Source organism: Theobroma umbraticum, unplaced genomic scaffold (assembly GCF_002168275.2).
Source record: "Theobroma umbraticum cultivar Fairchild unplaced genomic scaffold, ASM216827v3 scaffold_4.1, whole genome shotgun sequence".
NCBI lineage: Eukaryota > Viridiplantae > Streptophyta > Magnoliopsida > Malvales > Malvaceae > Theobroma > Theobroma umbraticum.
The window spans coordinates 7,785,266-7,806,244 of NW_018397258.1; the positions used below are offsets into that span (position 1 = coordinate 7,785,266).

At 34.8% G+C, this 20,979-nt stretch overlaps 2 protein-coding genes across 2 annotated transcripts; one reads left to right on the forward strand and one right to left on the reverse strand.

Annotated features, from left to right (window-relative positions):
* Window positions 1-9,928: 9,928 nt before the first annotated feature.
* Window positions 9,929-11,369, forward strand: LOC110413576 (1-aminocyclopropane-1-carboxylate oxidase homolog 1-like). The gene is made up of 3 exons (XM_021424436.1): window positions 9,929-10,509; window positions 10,590-10,911; window positions 11,045-11,369. The coding sequence occupies exons 1-3, from the start codon at window positions 9,983-9,985 to the stop codon at window positions 11,294-11,296; spliced, it is 1,101 nt and encodes a 366-aa protein (XP_021280111.1). The 5' UTR covers window positions 9,929-9,982; the 3' UTR covers window positions 11,297-11,369.
* Window positions 11,370-11,477: 108 nt separating this feature from the next.
* Window positions 11,478-17,927, reverse strand: CPUorf7 (transcription factor bHLH155-like protein). The gene is given in 12 exon segments (XM_021424435.2): window positions 11,478-11,893; window positions 12,489-12,614; window positions 12,941-13,081; window positions 13,478-13,579; window positions 13,666-14,841; window positions 15,011-15,130; window positions 15,819-15,878; window positions 16,350-16,391; window positions 16,499-16,583; window positions 16,879-17,049; window positions 17,716-17,780; window positions 17,782-17,927. Coding segments are annotated over 12 exon segments (2,214 nt in total). The 5' UTR covers window positions 17,827-17,927; the 3' UTR covers window positions 11,478-11,812.
* Window positions 17,928-20,979: the final 3,052 nt, after the last annotated feature.

Here is a 20,979-nt window from a genome sequence, read left to right on the forward strand (position 1 = left end):
CTCCTTCAATTATCTTTTATTGCTCTTGCTTTACCCACGCACTAGCAAAATATCCATTTTGCATACCATCAATATATATATATATATTCAATCTCAAATGACCTTCCCATCACCTTAGAGTTCTTTCTCAAGCATGTTACTAGGATACGAGTGTTACAGATCCCCCTCTAACAAAATTTTGAATTTTAAGTGCAAAGATGTATCCATGAAAAAAGGATCAATACAAGGTATTCTTTAATGACAATGAAGGTAGAATTTTATTACGGTAATGGCTTTTTCTTTGTTAATGCTATGGAACGAGTCAATTGGGAATTACAAGTATAAATAGACCAACTTTGGATCTTTTTCGTGATTGAAAATGAGCAGAAACAATATACACAATTAGAGCAAACGTTCCTCACATTCTTTTAAGTTTTTCATAGCAGTTGAGCTTTCATTGTAACCATTTTGATACTGTTTTGTGCTCACTAAACAATATCTACCTATTGGAGGTTTTTCTTGCTTGTATAAATTGAGAAAATGTACAAATCCTTTAGAGCTAGAGAGCTTAATTATACCTTAACTTTCCAAAGGTGGTGTTAAAGATTCTATCTAAGCTTTTGAAATATTAAGAGGTTACACATTAGCCTCCAAAAGATATTTGTATTAGTTGAATAGAATAATTATTTGAACTTCTTAGCAAGCTAAGGGAGAGGACATAGGCTCTAAGAGGAAGGTACGGACATTGATAAATTCTCTTTACCCTTTACTCTTTATTCTTATTGCATTTATTTTTCAATTAAATTTTTATCAAATTGTTATTATCTTCATATTTGATATATTTCATTTGAAAGTTAATATTCTCAAGAAGGTTTTTAGAAATTCAATTCGCCCCTTTTTGGATTATTCATTACAATTGAGTTAACAAAAACATTAAAAGAGAATCATCGAAGCAAAAATGAAAAAAAAATTTCTTCATCTATTGAGGGGTGATCAAAATTGTTTAATGTTTAAAGAAATTGACTTTTCCACTCACTATCTGAAAAGAGTCAAAAGTTTATAAACTTTCATTGAAAGGATTTGTAAAACCATTAAAAGGACCTTTGGTTGAATATGATGATCTTGTCTTTCAACAAGCTAATGATTTTGATCTTAATGCTACATACTTCTAAAAAGGAATAGATACAAAAAAGAGCATGTTGCAAAATTGGTACAAAAATCAAGTGAACTAAACAAAGACATTGCACGACATTCCACCAAAATTTGAAAGTTTGATAAAAAAATCGATGTTGAAATTTTAAAATCAAAGCTTGGATTTTTTTCATTGAAATTGAAAATTCATAAAAAAAAACTTTAAGATAAATAACAATGGAAGAAGTGAATGACAAGCAAGAAAATCTAGCCAAGTCTTTTAGATTTTAAGTTTTCATTGTTTGGAAGTCTTAATTTTAATGGAGAATCTCAAGAAGCAACAATAGAAGAGAATGATGATACCCTTATTGAAATCTTGGATGACATGCCACCAAGCAAGAAAACAAAAAAGAAAAATCATCTTTACCATGTCACGATTGAAGATGATTGGGTATTCTTTTCAACCATCATGTAGCCATATCTGAGCATTTGACTTTGTCTATTCTTCTTGCTAGACTATTCCACTTGGGATCATGAGAAATATTTTTTTATTTGTATTTTTATTGATTATAATAAAATTAATACAATTGCATTTTTGTTTTTATTAATAAAAATATTTTTTACATATTTATAATATTTAAAATTATTTAGTAAATGACAACAGGAACCAATCAATTTAAATTTTTCAAAAAAAATTTTTCCTAGTTCACATCACCACCAACGGAATTACCAATAAAATGAATTTCATTATCGACGGAATTACTAACGGACCAACCTCACTATCGATGGATTAGAAGGCATTATTGATGGAATTCGACACAATTCAAAGCTCTCAATTCCATCAACAAGTCTGTTGGAACAATCTCGACAAAATTTACTCATTGACAAGAACAATGGTAATGAAATTTACTGACCAACATCACATGATACCGACCATTAATGATTTTGGCATTTCAAAGAATTTACAGAGTTTCAACAAACAAATTTAGAGAGAGATTCTTGAGAACCAAAATTTCTCTAGGATTCAAATTTATAATTAAGTCAAAGAATGAAGAACGGAAGCATAAAGTCTATAGAAGTACAAAAGACACGAGTCAAAAGAAAAAGATTTTGAAATTCAAAACTTTTCTATAGTCTCACAAATCAAATTATGAAGAAGTGAAGAAATTTTTTAAAAAAGTAAATATTAGGTTTTAAGTTATTTTAAGAAATTATTTTTTGATATATATATTTTTTTAATTCAAATCATTTACATTAATTCGAAATCAAGCCATGAAGACTCTTAAGTGATTCATTTTAAAGAGTTTTGAGAAATTGAAATTAATTAAATTGTTAATTATTTTCAAAATATTTTTGTCTTATTTTGACACAAAATGTACATTTACATGGAAAGCTTACTGGGATCCATATCTAGTAGATAAGACTCATTTCTTGTTAGAAAAGATTAAGAAAATTAAGAAATATAAAATAAAATAAGTAAAAAGAGTAAGATGAAGTCTGAGACATGATATAACTGTCCTTAAGGATAATTTCTGCCCCTTCAAAGTATGAAACTTGATGCAAAAGGAATGTAGTAGTTATCCTCCAAGATTCAACAGACCCTTCTTTAGTAGTTTGCACAAACTATTAAGGGATGACAGGAATAGCAGAAACAGAGCAAGAACCTAAGTATAGAAGAAAAGAGGCAAAAAAGATAAGCAAAGAAAGCTTAGAAGATGAAAGGCTTTGGAGTGTGTTGAGATTGAAGGTGTGAAACTGTATTTATAGGGATGGAGTGAAGTGAACATTGCACCAAATAAAGTGAACGTTGAACCAAATTAAGGAGTTGAGAAAAAGACTCAAGGAGTTAGAGAAAAACCTGGTCAGCTTATATACTGAGTCAGGTGTCCGTTGTAAAACTTAGTCAAATAAACGTTGGAGCAAAACTAGGTAAGCTAGGTAGAGTTTGAGTATGATTCAATCAAGGTTGAAAACTTTAAAAAAATTAATGCCAAGGTAAAAAAATTCACTTGGGTACAACCCATGTGTATATTCGCACGCAAGGGGAGAAATCTAAAATTTCTCAAGGTTTGGCCCAATCTTGTGTGCACGCGAGCCCACTCCCATTTCCTTGCTTGCAACAAGCCCATAGTGTGTTTTCATATATAAGGCATTCACCTTTCATGTATCTTGGCAATGTGGGATGTTTGAACCTTATGAAATACACTATTTTCCAACAATCCCCCACATATTTCATAAGGTTTTATAAGAAGTTTTGCTAGGTCAAATTTCATTTGAGTGTAATACATTGTGACTGGTGCTTTTTTAAGCTATGAACCACCCCTAGAAAATATGAAACATAAGTCACTAAATTTTGGTGAAATTTGCAACTTATATGAACTAAAATTCTTTATGTGAAATATAGTTTTCATCAATCACATTACACCCTCACAATTTCTGTTGTTCAACGTGATTTTTGCACGAATAGGCCATGCGCGTGCCTAGTTATTCATAAATACTCTAGAGAATTTGCCATAATTCTCATAAGAATGGCCCCACTCCACACGTATATAGGTTGATTCCATCAAATGTATATGGCAGTATAATACACTACCCATAAAGGATATGGAATGCATTAAGAGTTTAGCTCAACCTCTCTTGCATTGCAGTTTTGCACTACTCACACATCATAGGAGGGACAATAACTTCAATAATGCATTAATTTATCAACAAATAACTTGTTATTACCTTTATGAATCTAATTCATGGGATCTCCAATCACATAGGTTGGGTTACCATTATTTGTTGATTTCTTCATTTGGCTTAAGTCCCATTCCCCTCGATGTAGCATTAATTAACTTTCTTCCTAGGGGTTTAGTTAGAGGATCGGTCAAATTTAGCTCTAACTTCACATAATTAATGGATATAATTCCATCTCTAAGTAGCTGCTTTACTACATCATGTCTCAAATGAATGTGTCTATTTTTACCATTGAACGTTTTATTCTTTGCAATGGCTATTGCCACTTGGCAATCACAATGCATAAACATAGAAGGTGTTGGTTTCATTCTCAATGGAATATCTGCGAAGAGGTTTCTCAACCACTCAACCTCATTGCCAACTAACTCTAAAGCTACAAATTCTGACTCCATTGTAGATTTAGCAATTATTATTTATTTAGCTGATTTCCAAGTTATAGCACCTCCACCAAACGTGAATACATAACCACTCATGGATTTCGTCTTATCTGAATCTGAGATCCAGTTAGCATCACTGTATCCTTCCAATACAATGAGAAATCCATTATATAAAATATCATAGTGCATGGTACCTTTCAAATATTTTATCACCCTACTTAAGGTAGTCCAATGATCTCTATTGGGACTTTGTGTATATTTGCTCAGTCTACACACAGCATAAGCTATATCTGGTCAAGTATAATTCATCAAATGCATCAAACTCCTAATAATATGTGTATACTCAGACTGAGTTACACTATCACCTATATTTTTCTTTAATTGGATATTACTATCATAAGGAGTACTCACAGGTGTGACATCAAAATGTCTAAACCTTTTAAATAGCCTCTCAACATAATACCCATGTGTTAGCATTAAGCTACTATCACATCTTATGATTATAATATCCAAGATAACTTTGGCTTCTCCCAAATCTTTAATATCAAATTTAGAAGCCAAAAAACATTTTGTTTGATTGACCACATCAATGCATGTACTAAAAATAAGCATATCATCAACATAGTAGCTAATAATCACACATTCAGTATCAACAATTTTTATGTACACACATTTATCAACTCTAATAGTAGAAAATCCATTACTAACAAGAACTTGATTAATTCTCATGTCATTATTTTGGTGCTTGTTTCAAGTCATATAAAGATTAATCAATTTACAAACTTTGTTTTCTTGGCTAAGAAGAACACATCTCTCGGGTTGTGTTATTTAAATTTCTTCTTCTAAATCACCATTTAAAAAAGTAATTTTTACATCCATTTGATGAACAAGAAGTTTGTAAATTGAAACTAAGGTATATAAAACATGAATAGATGTAATTCTTGTTACTGAAGCAAAAGTATTAAAATAGTCAATATTTTATTTTTTTAGTAAAACTTTTTGCAACTAATCTAGCTTGGTATTTATCAATAGAACCATAAGGATTAAATTTTCTTTTAAAAATCCATTTACAACTAATTGGTTTGGTTCCAGGTGATAAATCAACTAATTCTCAAGTTTGATTTTGTAAAATTGAATCAATCTCATTTTGTATGGCTTCTTTCCAAAATGAACTTTATTTTGAAGAAATTTCATCAGCATAAGTTAAAGGATCATTATTTACAAGACAAGTATAAAAATCATTGCCAAAAAAAATTTTCTTTCTTTAGTTTTTTACTTCTTCTCAAATCATGATTTTGAATTTGAAAATCATTTTTATTAAAGGATGCATGAGAAATTGCATCAGTTCTTAATGGAAAAATATGCTAAAAAAATTTATCATTTTTTATTTCAATAACTGTATTATAATTAAGAACATCACTTTTTAATACAACAAATCTATATGCAGCACTATGTTTAGCATAACCAATAGACATACAATCATATGTCTTAGAACCAATTTTTCTCTTCTTAAATTCAGGAAGTATTACCTTAGCTAGACACCCCTACACTTTCAAATATTTTAAATTAGGAGAATAACCTTTACATAATTCATAAGGTGTCCTACTAGTTTTTCTATAAGGTATTCTATTTTGAATATTACATGCAGATAATACAGATTCACCCCACAAATTTTCATGTGCAGTAGAACTAACAAGCATAGATTTCATCATTTCTTTTAATGTTTTATTTTTTCTTTCTGCTATACCATTTGATTCAAGAGAATATGGAGGCTTAATTTCATGAATTATTCTTTCTTTTTCACAAATATCATTTATCGGTATATATTCACCCCCTCTATCTAATCTAACTTTTTTTATCATTTTATTTAGTTGATTTTCTACCTCAACTTTATATTTAATAAACATCTCAAAAGCTTCATCTTTATGCCTAAGTAAGTAAACTTTAGTAAATCTAGAATAATCGTCAATAAATGTAACATAGTATTGCTTACCGCCTCTAGTCATAGTTTGTTTTAGATCTCCTAAGTCAGTATGTATTAAACTTAACAATTCTAATTCTTTATTTACTGAAATACAAGTTTTCTTAGTTGATTTCGTTTCAGCACATATTTCGCACTTATTAAAGCATCCATTTTTAATACTAGAGATTAAACCAAGTGATTGCATTTTCTTAATGTAGGAAATGCCAACATGTCTTAGTCTACCATGCCATAAATCAATAGAATCAATCATGTAAGCAGAAGAACTAGCATTTTCATTCAAAATATTGAAAATGTTAAGTGCAAAGAGTCCTTGATTGCAATAACCCTTACCCATAAACACATTATATTCTGTCATCACGATCTTGTCAGATTAGAATGACACTTTCACCCTAACCTTGCTTAATAAGATCACAGATACTAGGTTTACCCTTATATTGGGAATATGAAGAACATCATTGAAAGCTAGGGTCTTGTCGAATATGATCTTGAGAAGAACTTTTCTTTTACCAATAACTTGAGCAATTTGAGAATAACCAAGGTATATTGTCTCTTCTCCTTCCCCTATTCGAGTATAAGAGGTAAAGGCATTTCTATTTGCACAAATATATCTGGTAGCACTTGAGTCTACCACCCAGTCCTTCAGATTGGCCACCATATTTACTTGTGAAATGACTGTAGCAATTACATTATCGGACTCATCTACTTTGACCAAGTTGACTCTTGGATTAGCAAGTTTGTCATTTCCTTTTGCTCTTTTCTTGCATGGTGCTACATGATGCCCTGGTTTTCCATAAACAAAACAACTACCCTTCTTTTTGAAGATGGGATGAGGAGCTTTGGGTTTATGATTAGGTTCGTAGGGGTACCTTTGTTGACGTTGGGTTCTACCTTGTACTAGGTTGGCTTTAGTTGTAACTTCCTTAGCTTTGGAGCCCTTTATCTCCCTTCGGGTTGTGTCTTTAATGATGATGTGCACAATCAAATCTGCAAGTGACAATTGCTTTTCCTTGTACTTTAGTTGTTGCTTGTATCCATTCCAAGATTCTGGTAGCTTCTCAATCAACAACCCAGCAACGAACTTTTCTTACAAGTTGATTTTTTCAATCTTCAAATCATCCACCAGTTTGTGGTATTCATTGATTTAACTCTTGATGTCCTTATCATCAGTCATCTTCTAGTGATAAAAATTGTCAATCACGAACTTCTATTTCCCAACATCTTCAGCAGTGTATTTAACAATCATTGATTCCCATATTTGCTTTGCTTCTTTATAGGGATTGTATACATCAAATAGCTCATTAGAAAGTGTGCTAATAATTGTATGCCTGAATACCTTATTTGCGTGCATCCATGGTTCCAACATCTTGACATCATCTGGCTTGGAATCAGTTAGCGCAAAAGCCACCACATGAACATCAAGGATTGAAAAAATCCTCTCTTGCCACCTTTTGAAGTTTTGGCCATCAAAGACTTCTATTTTGAAAATATCTGAAAATGGTTTGGCATATGAAGCTGAAGGCATAGGAGGAACGGTCAACGCAATGGGATCCATGGTTGAACCATTGACAGTGATGGTGGTTGTAAGGTTTGAGGCAACAGTAGGAATAGTGGTAGCAACATTATCAACGTGGGAATCCATTATCCTTAAGATAGTTAGAAAATATTAAGGAAAACAAAGAATATAAAATAAAATAAGTAAAAATAGTAAGAAGAAGTATGAGGCGTGGTATCACTGTCCTTAAGGATAATTTTTGCCCCTTCAAAATATGAAACTCGGTGCAAAAGGACTGTAGCGGTTATCCTCCAAGATTCAATAGACCCTTCTTTATTAGTTTGCACAAACTATTAAGGGATGATAGGAATAGCATAAACAGAGAAAGAACCCAAGTATAGAAGTAAGGAGGCAAAGAAGATAAGCAAAGCTTAGAAGATGAAAGGCTTTGGTGTGTGTTAAGAGTGAAGGTGTGAGGCTATTTTTATAGGCATGGAGTAAGGTGAACGTTGAACCAGATTAGGGAGTTGAGAAAAAGACTTAGGGAGTTAGAGAAAAACCTGGTCAACTTGTATACTGAGTTAGGTGTCTATTGTAAAACTTAGTCAGATAAACGTTGGGGCAAAACTAGGTAAGCTAAGTAGAGTTTGAATATGATTCAATCAAGGCTAAAAACTTTAAAAAAATTAATGCCAAGGTATAAAAATTCACTTGGGCACAATTTACGTATATATTCACGCGCAGGGAAGGAAATCTAAAATTTCTCAAAGTCTAGCCCGATTTTGTGTGCATGTGAACCTAGTCTATTTTCATATATAAGGCATTCACCTCTTATGCATCTTGACAATGTGGGATGTTTGAACTTTTTGAAATACACTATTTTCTAACATTTCTAGCATGTTACAGGGACCAGGCACATAGGATTCACCATTACTTCTATGATGTAATGGTGAAGAGAAGGAGTTCATGTTGTTCTCTATGATGTAATAAACTGCATAATGGTACAAAATTAAAGAACGCAAATTTGTTCGACTTTGAACTAAAAGTAAAAGCAACTTATGATCTGATGTAATTGTTGACCCTTTTGCAGTCATATTGATGTGAAGAAGGTCTTTGTATTTTAATTTTATACACTACTCTACTTAATTTTGTTTTGTTGGCTTTGATTTATCCTGGTGGTTGGTGCCATGTAGCCCTCAACTTGTCAAGCTTTTTATTGCTGCTTTAACATATATTTCTCCTAAGCAACTACCCATCCCTATATATGTTCCTATTTTCAATTTGTATGCAAAAATTATGAACCTCTAAACAATTTATGGTCGGTGAAACAGACATGAACAATTAAAAAAAGGAAAAAGGAATGAAATACTTTGTAACTGAAATTAAACCAATAAAAACTTACAGCTGCTACTTAATTATTGTTTTGTGCTACTGATCTTCATAACATTTATTCCCACTTCCAAGCGCAAAAGGCCAAGTTCAACTCATTTAGGCTTTAGCCTATAATGTCGTTTGGTACTCAACTCATCCACCATAGTATCTTGAATGCCATCGATTTTATATGCCTGCCTTGAATCAAATTTAATCTCAATTCTCAATAGTAAGTCAGGCTTGGACCATTCTATTCTCCCTCTTTATCTTTTTATTTATGTTATCTTTTCTGTAAGATGCTCACTTGCTGAGGCCTATATCAATTTGTGTAAAAAAATTGTTTGCTTGTACAATCAAGTTCGACTATATGTTATGCCTGGCTGGATTTTGAAGAATATTTCCCCATCAAGATAAAAATGCCATTTTCTCCTTCATCTTCCCTGTTTCGTTTTTTCCCTTCTAAGGAAAGTGTTTCTGCTTTGGGTATAGTCGTGATACATGAAAAGGCCACACAATCAGAGGAAAAGATATTTGTTTAATCTGTGCCTATGAAAGCTGTGTAGTAACGTATCAAGATGGTGATTCTCAAGGAGACTTTTGGCATCGTGCTGAGTTTGGTCTTTTTCAACTACACATTTCCTTGCTACATTTTTTTTAATATAATACTATATCAAAGCTCAAAGGAATTTGTTCTAACCATTTTCAGTTAGTCATTCATTCAACCAAGCATCTTTGTACCCTTTCCATGCATGAATGGTCACGAGTCACAACCAATGCTCCTTTTAGACGCCATTCAATTCGTTCAAATAAGCATCTTTGCACTCTTTTTTCCTGCCTAAATGGTCACAACCAAGAGCTAAAATTTGCACTTTGGTTTCACTCAGTAATTTCCGGCCGATATTTGTTGACATGGAAGTGATTTCTGAAGAGGGTTCAAGTTATGACAGAGCCAAGGAAGTGAAAGACTTCGATGAGACTAAAGCCGGGGTTAAAGGACTCGTTGACTCTGGCGCTATCAAGATTCCCAAGTTCTTCATCCATCCCCTGGAAAGCCTGCAAATACCAAATGCTAGTGGTACTGGTACAGTTGGTTTCCGAGTTCCAGTGATAGATATGGAAGGCTTTCAAGGTAGCCGACGGAAGGAGATATTGGATGGAACTGTGGCGGCATCAGAAACATGGGGTTTTTTTCAAGTGGTTAACCATGGAGTTCCTCTTTGCATTATGGATAAAATGCTGGAAGGTGTACGCCAATTCCATGAGCAACCAAAGGAAGTGAAGATGGAATGGTACTCCCGGGATTATAAGCAACCTGTTAGGTATTTCTGCAATGGAAATCTCCTTGTAAACAAAGGAGCTGCCAGTTGGAGGGATTCAATAGCGTTTGATTTCCATGATGGCCAACTAGACCCCGAATTTTTTCCTCCAGTGTGCAGGTATTATGAAAAATGCAATGTAAGAACCAAGTGTGTAAGTACAGATGCAAACTCTGAAAATTTTTGAATCACTTTCGCAGGGAAGCTGTAAGTGAATACATAAAACACATGAGGAAGCTTAGAAAGACACTATTCGAACTGCTATCGGAGGCTTTGGGGCTTCACAGTGACTACCTTGCCAGCACAGGATGCATGGAAACTGAGTCACTGGTGTGCCATTACTACCCAGCTTGCCCTGAGCCAGACTTAACGCTGGGTGCAGCCAAGCATTCAGACCCATCTTTCCTGACCATTCTCCTTCAAGAAAATGTCAGAGGCCTCCAAGTTTTTCATCAAAAAAACTGGGTTGATGTTCCTTCTCTACCAGGCGCTTTTGTAATAAACATTGGCGACTTCATTCAGGTATAGCCTTATTATCACTACATTTGATTTTTATACATAACAGAGATGCAAAAACACGCATGTATACATGCAAGCACCTTTTTTCCCCTCGACTGGAATGACAATTTAGGGTTCTCTTTTCTCCCTTTACTAGCTCATCACAAATGACAAATTCAGAAGCGTGGAGCACAGGGTGCTAGCAGGACAAGTACCCAGGGCATCAGTTGCGTGCTTTTTCTATCCAAGCACAGCAAATAAGTTTAAACCATATGCACCAATAAAAGAGCTTCTGACACAAAATAATCCACCCATATACCGAGAAACTCATGTCACCGAATATATGGCCTATTTCAGGTCCAAAGGTCTGGATGGAAACTCAAGCCTTCCTCATTTTAAATTGCAATAACCTTATGATGTAATGATATTACAAGATCATCATTTTGCGAAGCATTAATATAAAGTAGTCTGTAATTTAGCTAATGATGTTTTTTGATGTCCAATTTTTTCTTTCTCATGTGCGATGGTTCCTTTAATAGCAAGTTTTAAACTATACATGTTAATAAGTACAGAACCAAAGCTTGTAGCAGTTTCAGATAGAAAATATCCAACTAATGCACCCCAGATTGGAATATTATCACCACTTACAAATAACTCATGATGTCTAATGTAAACTGGGAAAGGAGGGAAGAAATCAATAGATGGTATTTCCCACACACTATGAGGAACAGATGCAAAAAACTCTTCACAAAATGTTTCTTAAGCAATGCTTTGTCTCCGTTTCCCCTACCTTAAATATTTTTTAGGGGACAGGGAGACAAAGACAAGAAGCAAACACCATTCAGCCAATCAAATCGCAAACCACTCACAATATTTTACATAGGAGCCAAGATGACTGCTTCCAAGAGGTAACAAGCCATTGCTGCTAGTTTGTAGCCTGGGATTGCAAAATTTGGACAAGCGACCATAAGATATCCATTCTATGCATAACTCTATTGTTCTGTCCCTGCAATGGTTCAGAATGGGAAATTAGCTTAGAAAAGAGAAACAAAATTCAAAGAGGATTAAAAAATTGAATTATTTGGCACTTAAAAATGGAGTTCATACATGCATGGGGTTTAGGAGGTATACCTTATAATTGAGTCAACGTATAAATTTCATACATACCAAAAGAAAAACATTGACATTTTCTATTAGCATCCTATGAGTATGTTTAGGGCAGGCACTAAACTGATGGTACACACGGATTACAGCCTCAAATGCAAAGACAATTGCTTTTTGTTTAAAATGCAAAGACAACAATGACACAACACTTCACAAGATGCTGAACAATGTTCCCTTGTTATGCAGTTTTTTTGTTGACATAATTGCTTCCATCAGTGCATGCAATTTCGACATTTATCTTCAGCATCCAGCATGTAGGTGATGGAACTTTGAATACTTACAAATTAGCAAGAAATGCTTTAATATTGTGGCTAGCAAATATTAACTATTAAAGACGGAAATTGAGATGTCAAAATGGTACTACAAAAGGGCAATAATTCATATGTGGATTTATTGCCTAATATGCCAGATAATTCATCATGGAGAAGAAATACTACCTCAACCACAAAACATATCCAAGTCTTCTCACCGTGTGCTTCTGTAACCCCTTTTAAGATTGTCAGGCCCAAGCTTCTGATCGCCTCTGCTATTTCAAGAAAATGACTACACTCCTCACACAACATCTGCATGGATCAACTAAAATACTTTTAACACAACGAGGAAACAAAAATCAAAGAGTCAATTGTAAAGTCAAAAATTTGTCTGTATTAAAGCTAGCATGATCCTTGGTTGTCATATTTTCAGACTTTCCCATTTCTTATATACTTAATTCTTTTTAATTTCTAACATATTTTATATTTCTGATAGCAGTGAAATAATGTAAAAAACTACCTTATCAGACCTACACTAAGCAGGCAACCTACCAATGAAATCCTAAACTTAGCAAACAAAAACCATAATGATATCAACAGGAACAATTCTCATGAACCTACACAGAATCTGTACACACCTCTACAAGCATCTGCCCATTTTTGTTTGTATTCTCCACTACTATTGAGCAAACTTTTAGATGGCTTCCCACTTCCACTGCCCAGCTCGAACCTTGTTCATAATTGGATGAGCCAAGAATGCCAGCTCCCTTGTGATGAATCTAAAAATTCAGCAATAAGATATAAACTGACAGAACAAAACGTGGTACGCTCTCACCATTGGTCAGTGTTTCCGCCATGTCCAACTAATTCTACATCAACAGTAAATTCAAACATTTTTTGCAGTAATAGGGGCTTGAAAAATTGTGACCACTTGATATCAGCTACTGTTCAGTAATTATGTTGCCGTTTCATGAAAAATGACAACAATCTATACAAATATGTCTGACAAGCCTCACAAGTGCAACCCCAATAAAGAAAATTCCAATAAAACTTAAATGAGATCATTTAATTCATATGCCCCAACACTTGAACATATCATGGAGATCCTCTCAGGATTGAATTTACTGAGCCAAAAAAGGAAAGATTATTTACTAGCAAACTGCCTGGGCCTTTACCTTTGATTCAGCACATTTACTGAGCTTGTCAGCATGCTTAGTGATGCCTTGCAGAAAGACCATGTGCTTGATTGTGCGCTCCAGCAATGAATCAATACTGCACTGAAGATTTTTCTTGAAATTTTAGCAGATTGACATATGTAAGGACAGAAACATTAACCATCAGAATCCTACCGCAAGAAACTTACCTTTGCTCCATTGGGCACAAGCTCCCTTAGCTCCTTAATACGATCTTGAATAAGTTGTCTGTCCCTTGGCCTTGGCCTGGGATTTTCACCAGGTCTAGCCCTCTTTTTGTTGTTCTTAGCTGGCTCTGAAGACCTCTCAAACTGCTCACTGCAATTGCTGGGGCAAGTAGAAGAAAATCCTTTGGAAGACATTGCACCACATATCTCTGATGAATTCAGGCAGTGCTGTCCGTTATCTTCCACAAGAGAGGACTGGTTAATTGAATAACCTGCTGAATTAATGGTATGCTTCGTTTGGCTTGAAGGCACTGGTGTATTTCCAGTTGTCAACAATGATGGTGCTGATCTGCAAGATGATCTTTTAGTTTTGATATCACTACCACTACGGCAAATATTTGCCACTACTGCTTCTAGGAGATTCTCTGAACCAGATTCAAAAGTCAACTGGCTGCTGCTCATTCCCTCTGGCATTTCGATATTACCTCCAGCCTCCATATTCTCTGCCTGCCAATCAGCATAGATACTCTTTCTGATAAAAGCTGGTCCCAGTGCTTCATAAAGCTCACATCCAGCAGAAAACTTCAAGGAAGTGTTCATCGGGTCCAAGTGACTTATATCATTTTGATTCCCCAACTTCTTTAAGTCTTTTTGAAATTTCATGTCTGAAGATTCAGGCATATCCAACACCTCATTTGGATAAGAACTCAAACTACTCGACTTAACGGTATCACAATGTGCAGAGTGAAGGAAGTTTGAGGAGAAGTATGCATGATCAACTCCATACCGTTCCCTGCAGCCAACAGGATTGTTCGCATAGACATTTTCTGGTACCAAACTTGAATTTTTCCATCCACTATTCTCCCCTTTCCATACCCCATTGTTTATCAAAATCCTCCCTAACTGATTTTGATGCTCCAAATTGGAAACATTGGATCTTGGTGTCAGTAATTTAGCACTCTCATCATTTCTTGCTGAGAATAGTTCAAGTCCTTCATGCTTATTTTCCACTTCCACTGCCCCTTTGGGATGATTATTGGACAGTGGAAGAACAAACAATCTATCACTGTACTTCCTGGGATGTGAAAACTCAGGCAACAAAGCATCCGGCCCTTGCTCATCTACAGTTTTATCTAAAGGAATACCATCTGAATCTAAAAGTTTTGTAGGTAAATCTAGCTGCAAAATGAAGATAAAAAAATATTATTACCATAAAATATATTTCTGGGCCAAAGAGAGGGAAATTACAACAAGGCCTTATTAATACATACACATGTAATTTTGTGTGAGGTGCATTCGCACATGCTGACATGCACAGAGAGAGAGAGAGAGAGAGAGAGATTTATACCTGAAATAATGAACTCTTCATGCTATATTCTATTGGACTGGCAAAATGCCCTACAGAAGAATCTTGAAGAGCAAAAAAAACATCTCTGATGTGACTTAGTAGCTTCACATCCTCAAATACCTGCTCCATTCAAATAAATAAAACTAGACATAAATGCAGTATAGACTATGAGCTTTAAAAACTACAGCAAGCAACAACACACTATTACCAATGATAATAAATGTCAAATCTGGAGAAGGCTTCATAGTTCTGAGTATTACATATAATCAAGTCGAAAATCTACTAGAGCCTAATTAAATACCTGAAGCATATGAAATGTCTCAAACCAAAAAACTGAAATTAAATTATAAATATGCCGCCTTATTAAGACATAATAACTCTTTACCATGTCAAAAATGCCTTTAACAAATTAAATCATGAACGTTTCTAATCCATAATTTCCAGTGTAGTCCATCCAAAATAAACGTATAGAGTTGAGAATTCAGAGAAGCAAAGAATTCAACCGGTAACAGAAATACTGCAGAAAATGTATCAAAATTACAAGGACAAAGCCACACAAGAATTAATATTTTCAAAAACCAACTACTTAACAAAAAAAAAAGGCCAACTACGTTATTGATGCTGCTTCAAAAGTAGATAACATCTTTCAAGCAAGCCCGATACATTCATATAAAACAAAAATTTTAGAAGGTTCAAGATATCCATTCCAGAACCCCAAATAAAGTTGCACAAACATCAACTCAATGTAAATACATTGACAAGCATCCATAAAGTAGAAATGCACCAAAACAATTGGAACTCATCTTACTTTATTTAAGGAGCCAAGCTGCACAACTCCATGTGGAACAACAGCAACAACAGCAATGGTCTACAAGGAGAAATGAAAAGTACTTCTATTAACAGAATAACCATATATATAACAAAGGAAAAGAAGCTCTAGGTAAAAAATAGTTTTAGACAACATTATGAAGTGCATCTACTTCCAAACTGTCCAGGAGAAAAATAAAGAAAAATAAAACTTTTATTCACTTTATGCTGAGGCCAAATAAACTAGCCCTGTGAAAGTGAAGCACAACAAAACGCCTTCATTCAGAGAAACAGCTCTACCAGCACCCCGAGTATTTGACTCGTTGGTTGGTGCATGATCCCCCTAAAGAGCAAGGTTCAAATCCCCCATCCCCTAATTTAAAAAAAGTAAAACTACAAGCTCTACCAAAAAGGTTTGACCTTTGACCGAGAAACATAATCAATTGTTGACTTCCGTGTTGAACCATGGTTATCATCACAACTCAAATACTTTGCACTAGAAATATTTAGAGGTGGAAAAATGCATGCATACCCTGATCCCTGCTGCAAATTGACTTTGCCAACCATCACAGAACTGAAATTCAAGCCAATTAAGACAGAAAATTTAGTATGAGAATAATGGAAACAAAAATCAACTGCAAAACAGTATGTTTGCTATCATTGCTTGGTAAAGTTCCACACCTCAAACAATGAGCAGGGGCTGTTAACATGCTTATCGGCAAATATCCACTGATGCTTTCCAGAAACTGCCACCTGTCCAACAATCCTGCAAAACAAGGGATAAATACTCATTGGAATTGTTGGACAAGCTACATGCTTGATTAACCACTTCTTTTCCAATTCAGAAATTTGATTATGCATAACCAGAATCATAATTAGAATTAAACAGAGTTTGGAAGTTGAAATTGTTTGATCAGTGCAGACGTAAGAAAATGAAAATGCAATAAGACTGAAGGGGGGAACATGACCCCAACTTCAAACCCTTCCATCCTGGATCATAATTTTTAACTACTGCATAAAAATGCAAAAACATACAAAAACTGAAGAATATTGAGCCATACCCTTCCCCTAGAGAATATACATGATAAGACATCTTTGCCACAGCTAAACCAAGGGGATCATGTGAATAATATCCACTGTGCAAGTTTTCTAGTGTATGATGGAAACAATTATTCTCCGAAGGATCATGTTGGTCATGATTGTCATAGTACGCATCCTCCCAAGTCAGCACCCTGCAGTAAGTTCAATACCCGGAATGACAATCAAGCAAACACATCAATGTATTTTCACCAAAGGCCTGCATACTAGCCCACACAATTAAAGGTAAAACAGAGTCACTATTCCTTATACTCTCTTCTGATAATCTCAATATCAATATTTCCAAAAAAATTTTAACACCATTGAAAAAAACTGATCCTTGAACTAATGAAGTGGTATTGGCCCATTTTTGGTATTTTTTCTTTATAAAGAAAAAGTATTAAAGAAAAAACTAAAAAAAGGTATGCTAATTTCAGTAACTCAAAGCGGCAGCCTGCAATTAAATACTAAAAGGGGTAGATGGGAAGAAAATAACGGGTGTGAATAATATCCTATGACAATTCCAGGGGTCGAAGCCATTCCAACCTATTTCAGAACATGACACCTATACCTGGAATACTAAACTTAACAAAACCTTTTCATCTTAGATAATAAAGTCCAAATAATTAGATGCTGATGCACCCAAACTCCGAACTAGGTGACCTCAGGCAACGCGATGACATGTTCATAAGCTTTTTCGTAATCTATGCTAAAAACAAGCACACTGCAAATTAATCAATTAAACAAATACAATGATCGACTTTAAAAATAAAAAATATAAAATAGAAACAAAAAAGATAGAAAGACGGAAGTTTACTTACATTCGAGCTCGATGCTTAAGCTTCCAGAAAACGGCGTACTTCCACTCCGTATTGAGACAGAGATTCTCTCAGTATCTGGTGCAAACCACTGCTACTTGTACTGCTACCCATCTCTACTCTCGTCAAAGAAACCAACTTTTAATTTTGTTCAAAAATGGCCCCCCACTCCACCCACCTAAAAAACAGCAAAATTTCAATCAAAATCACCCCCCCAAACTAAGTCTTTATTTGTTTGCAATAAAGCCCCTAGCTTCCTCTGTAAGAGCCTCTTCCAGCCTGTTTTCTCCTCAACCCCGCTCGTGGTTTTATCGGCGGTCCCACCGTTGCCAGTAACAGACTATCCGTTCCCATTCCCTCTTCGGCAAACAAGAGAAGGAAACCAAAAAGGAAAAACGATCCTTTAAAAGTTTCGCCGCAGATGCCGATTACAAGATCGAACTGCGAGATCAATCACGAAACTCTCGTCGCAGTACACTCCGTTAAAGTTGCTGCATTTAGCCATCATATTTTTTGGTTCTCGCGACAAAGAATGAAAACAACTTAGTTTCGAGTCGTTGAAGGGAAAGTGAGAAACTAGAGAGAGGGACAGCAACGAAGATTGTGCAGAAAGGTTTAGCTTATATCCGACGACATGGATCGTTGAACCCGTTGGAGATCATTTGCTTTTTTTTTCTTTTTCCCAAAAAAAAAAAAGAAAAATAGCGAGGATCAACAAATGATAATTGTAGCAGAAAGGAAGAAGAAGAAGAAGAAGGGATCAAGGCTGGAGAGAGCAGCTTTCAAGGAAGTCCAATTCCCAGGTAGGTGCTACATTTGTGGACATTTTTATTTTGCTTTCCACCTCCTTTACTTGTTAATCGATCAGCAGCTTCCTCGACGAAACCGGGCGCGGCGTAACTTTATAAGCTGCACCTGACCTGCACGCACCAGGCGCATTTTAGGGCCCTCCACTAGGTTAAAACAGTTAATGCTTTTGTTTTGGTGTGAAAGAAGAAATTGGTATTGGTATGCATGTAGTGTAGATGTAGAGTTGTGAAATGGGGAAAAACCAAATGGGGTAATTGAGTACACTTTCTAACTAGTGTCATTTTATGGCCAACAAAATGATGTCCCCTTGGAGGATTTTGCATCTTATCCTTTCATTCCATTTTTTTTCCTTTTCTTTTTCCCTCTCATTTCTTTTCCCAACTATCATTCTATTGCCTAATACCTGTGACACCTTTGCTTTTCTTCTGTTTCTCACTATTCAAGCTATATCTTTCTCTATCTTGTATTTTCCGAGTTTTGATTCAAAATAAAAATATATAAACTTAATCGAATATAATAAAAAAATAACGATTTATTTCAATTTTTTGACCTTTTTAAGTATTATCACTTTAATCTTGTGTAATTGGTTAGTATGGGTTGTGATAATGTGTTCACATCTGGAGATGATGGAACAATTCAATCGTGATAGTATGGTTGAAAGGGTTTTTTCTTGGGTTCAAACGTTGTTCTCATGACATGTTCATTAGTTTTCGAGCCCCTTGTACCACACCAACTCAACATCATTCTCCGGATCCCATGATATGGTTTTGCAGTGGCCATCTTTAGTGATTATTGCCATTGATTTCTAATCATTTTCTTCCTATTTTTAAGCTCATTATTTCCCATTTCGTGACATTAAATAAGAGAGTCAGGCCAAAACTTACTCACCATGAAGAACAAAAATACAAATGAAGGTTAAAAGGAGAATGATTATGTGATCAATATCATCGAAAACAATCACTAAGCATTGTTGCTTTAGGCTAAAAGATTCAATTTGTCGGAAGTAATTCAAGAGATTTCACCTAGTTTACCGGTTGTATTAACAGGCGTAATCATGATTTTGTTCATTTCTATATATTTTTTATATATAACTTAATAATAATAATAGAAAAAATTCCCTTTTGTCAATAATAAACTAGCATTCTAATGGTGTTTTCTTTTGGTTTTAATTAAATATATAATATTCATTTCCATTTCTATTTACACTTAAATTAAATATGATCAACATAACATAAGGTAGATAGCTAAATGGGCAAGTGAAGCCAAGGAGGAGATTATTTCAGGTTCTATAACTTAGATGATATCCAGGTAATTAAAAAATATGCTAATTAAGAGATTTCCTCAATTATTGGTCGTTTATAATTACTGGCCATGGCCGTGAATAACTTGATTTACCATTGACAGAAGGAGAGAGAGAGAGCAATGAAATTGCTGACCATTAGGTATTGTTGCTATCATCCAAAAGTTTTTGGTCAAGACATTAAGTTACCAAGAACATGATGCAAAAATTTGACCCTGAATTATCGTTGCTTATTCTTCTTAAATGCCAATTAAAATATTGAAAATGCTTTTGGGCGGTGTTGATTTTAGGTGCCTGATGAATTAATGTCTGCCAGGCTTTTTGATGTTAATCTATAGAAAATGGAGTCAACTGGGTTATGCAGGAATAGTGATGTAGGAATGATAGGTCATTTTCTCATGTAGGAAAGAATAATGAAAGAAAATAAGTAGGATCATGAATGCAAAGAGACAAAGGAGAATGATGGCCTTCTCCATCTTTATTCCCCCAGTCTCTGAAAAACTTGATTATTTCTAATCTCCTAATTGAATAAACCCATTACACCTCTCTCCCTCTCATTCCTTCCCATATGAGGCAAGTGCTATGTAATGGTGCAAATTAAAACGCAAAGAGAAAAAAGATTGGTGTGACAATTATTTCATTTCCTTTAAAATAAATTTTCCAATTTGGATAGCTGTAGATTCCAGGGCTGCTTTTTATCATTTCTGTCATCTATAATTTATTCTTGCGCTTTTCTTTCTTGGAAGAGGGTTGGGAAACCACAATCATCCTAACTAGATCTTGTAGCTTAGCTTTTTACTAACATGCAATCTAGGAGGATGACTCATTAGTCTCTTGGGTCATGAGTGGCGGTTTGATCCCCCTCTCAGGTCAATATAGATGGGCGTGAAAATGGAAGACCATTGGAAACGCAATGTTTACAGATGATTTCCGGGTGACCCTAGTGGCCATTACCTGAACAAATATTATCCTTGTTAGGATTCAGAGCATGCAACAAACACACAAAAGCTTTACTTAAAAAGTTTGCTTTAGCATGCACAAGAGGTAACTAGGTTTAGGACTTGAGTTTTTACCTACTCTCCCGAGCATCATCACCTTTCTTTCAAACTCAATGTTACTTGAGTTTGGGATGTGGGGTTCAAGTAACCTATTGGTTC

Coding starts and splice junctions, on each gene's coding strand:
- LOC110413576 (XM_021424436.1), top strand. CDS start 9,983: ATGGAAGTGATTTCTGAAGAGGGTTCAAGTTATGACAGAGCCAAGGAA. Junction 10,510..10,589: donor TTTTTTCCTCCAGTGTGCAG/GTATTATGAAAA, acceptor TCACTTTCGCAG/GGAAGCTGTAAGTGAATACA. Junction 10,912..11,044: donor ACATTGGCGACTTCATTCAG/GTATAGCCTTAT, acceptor TCCCTTTACTAG/CTCATCACAAATGACAAATT.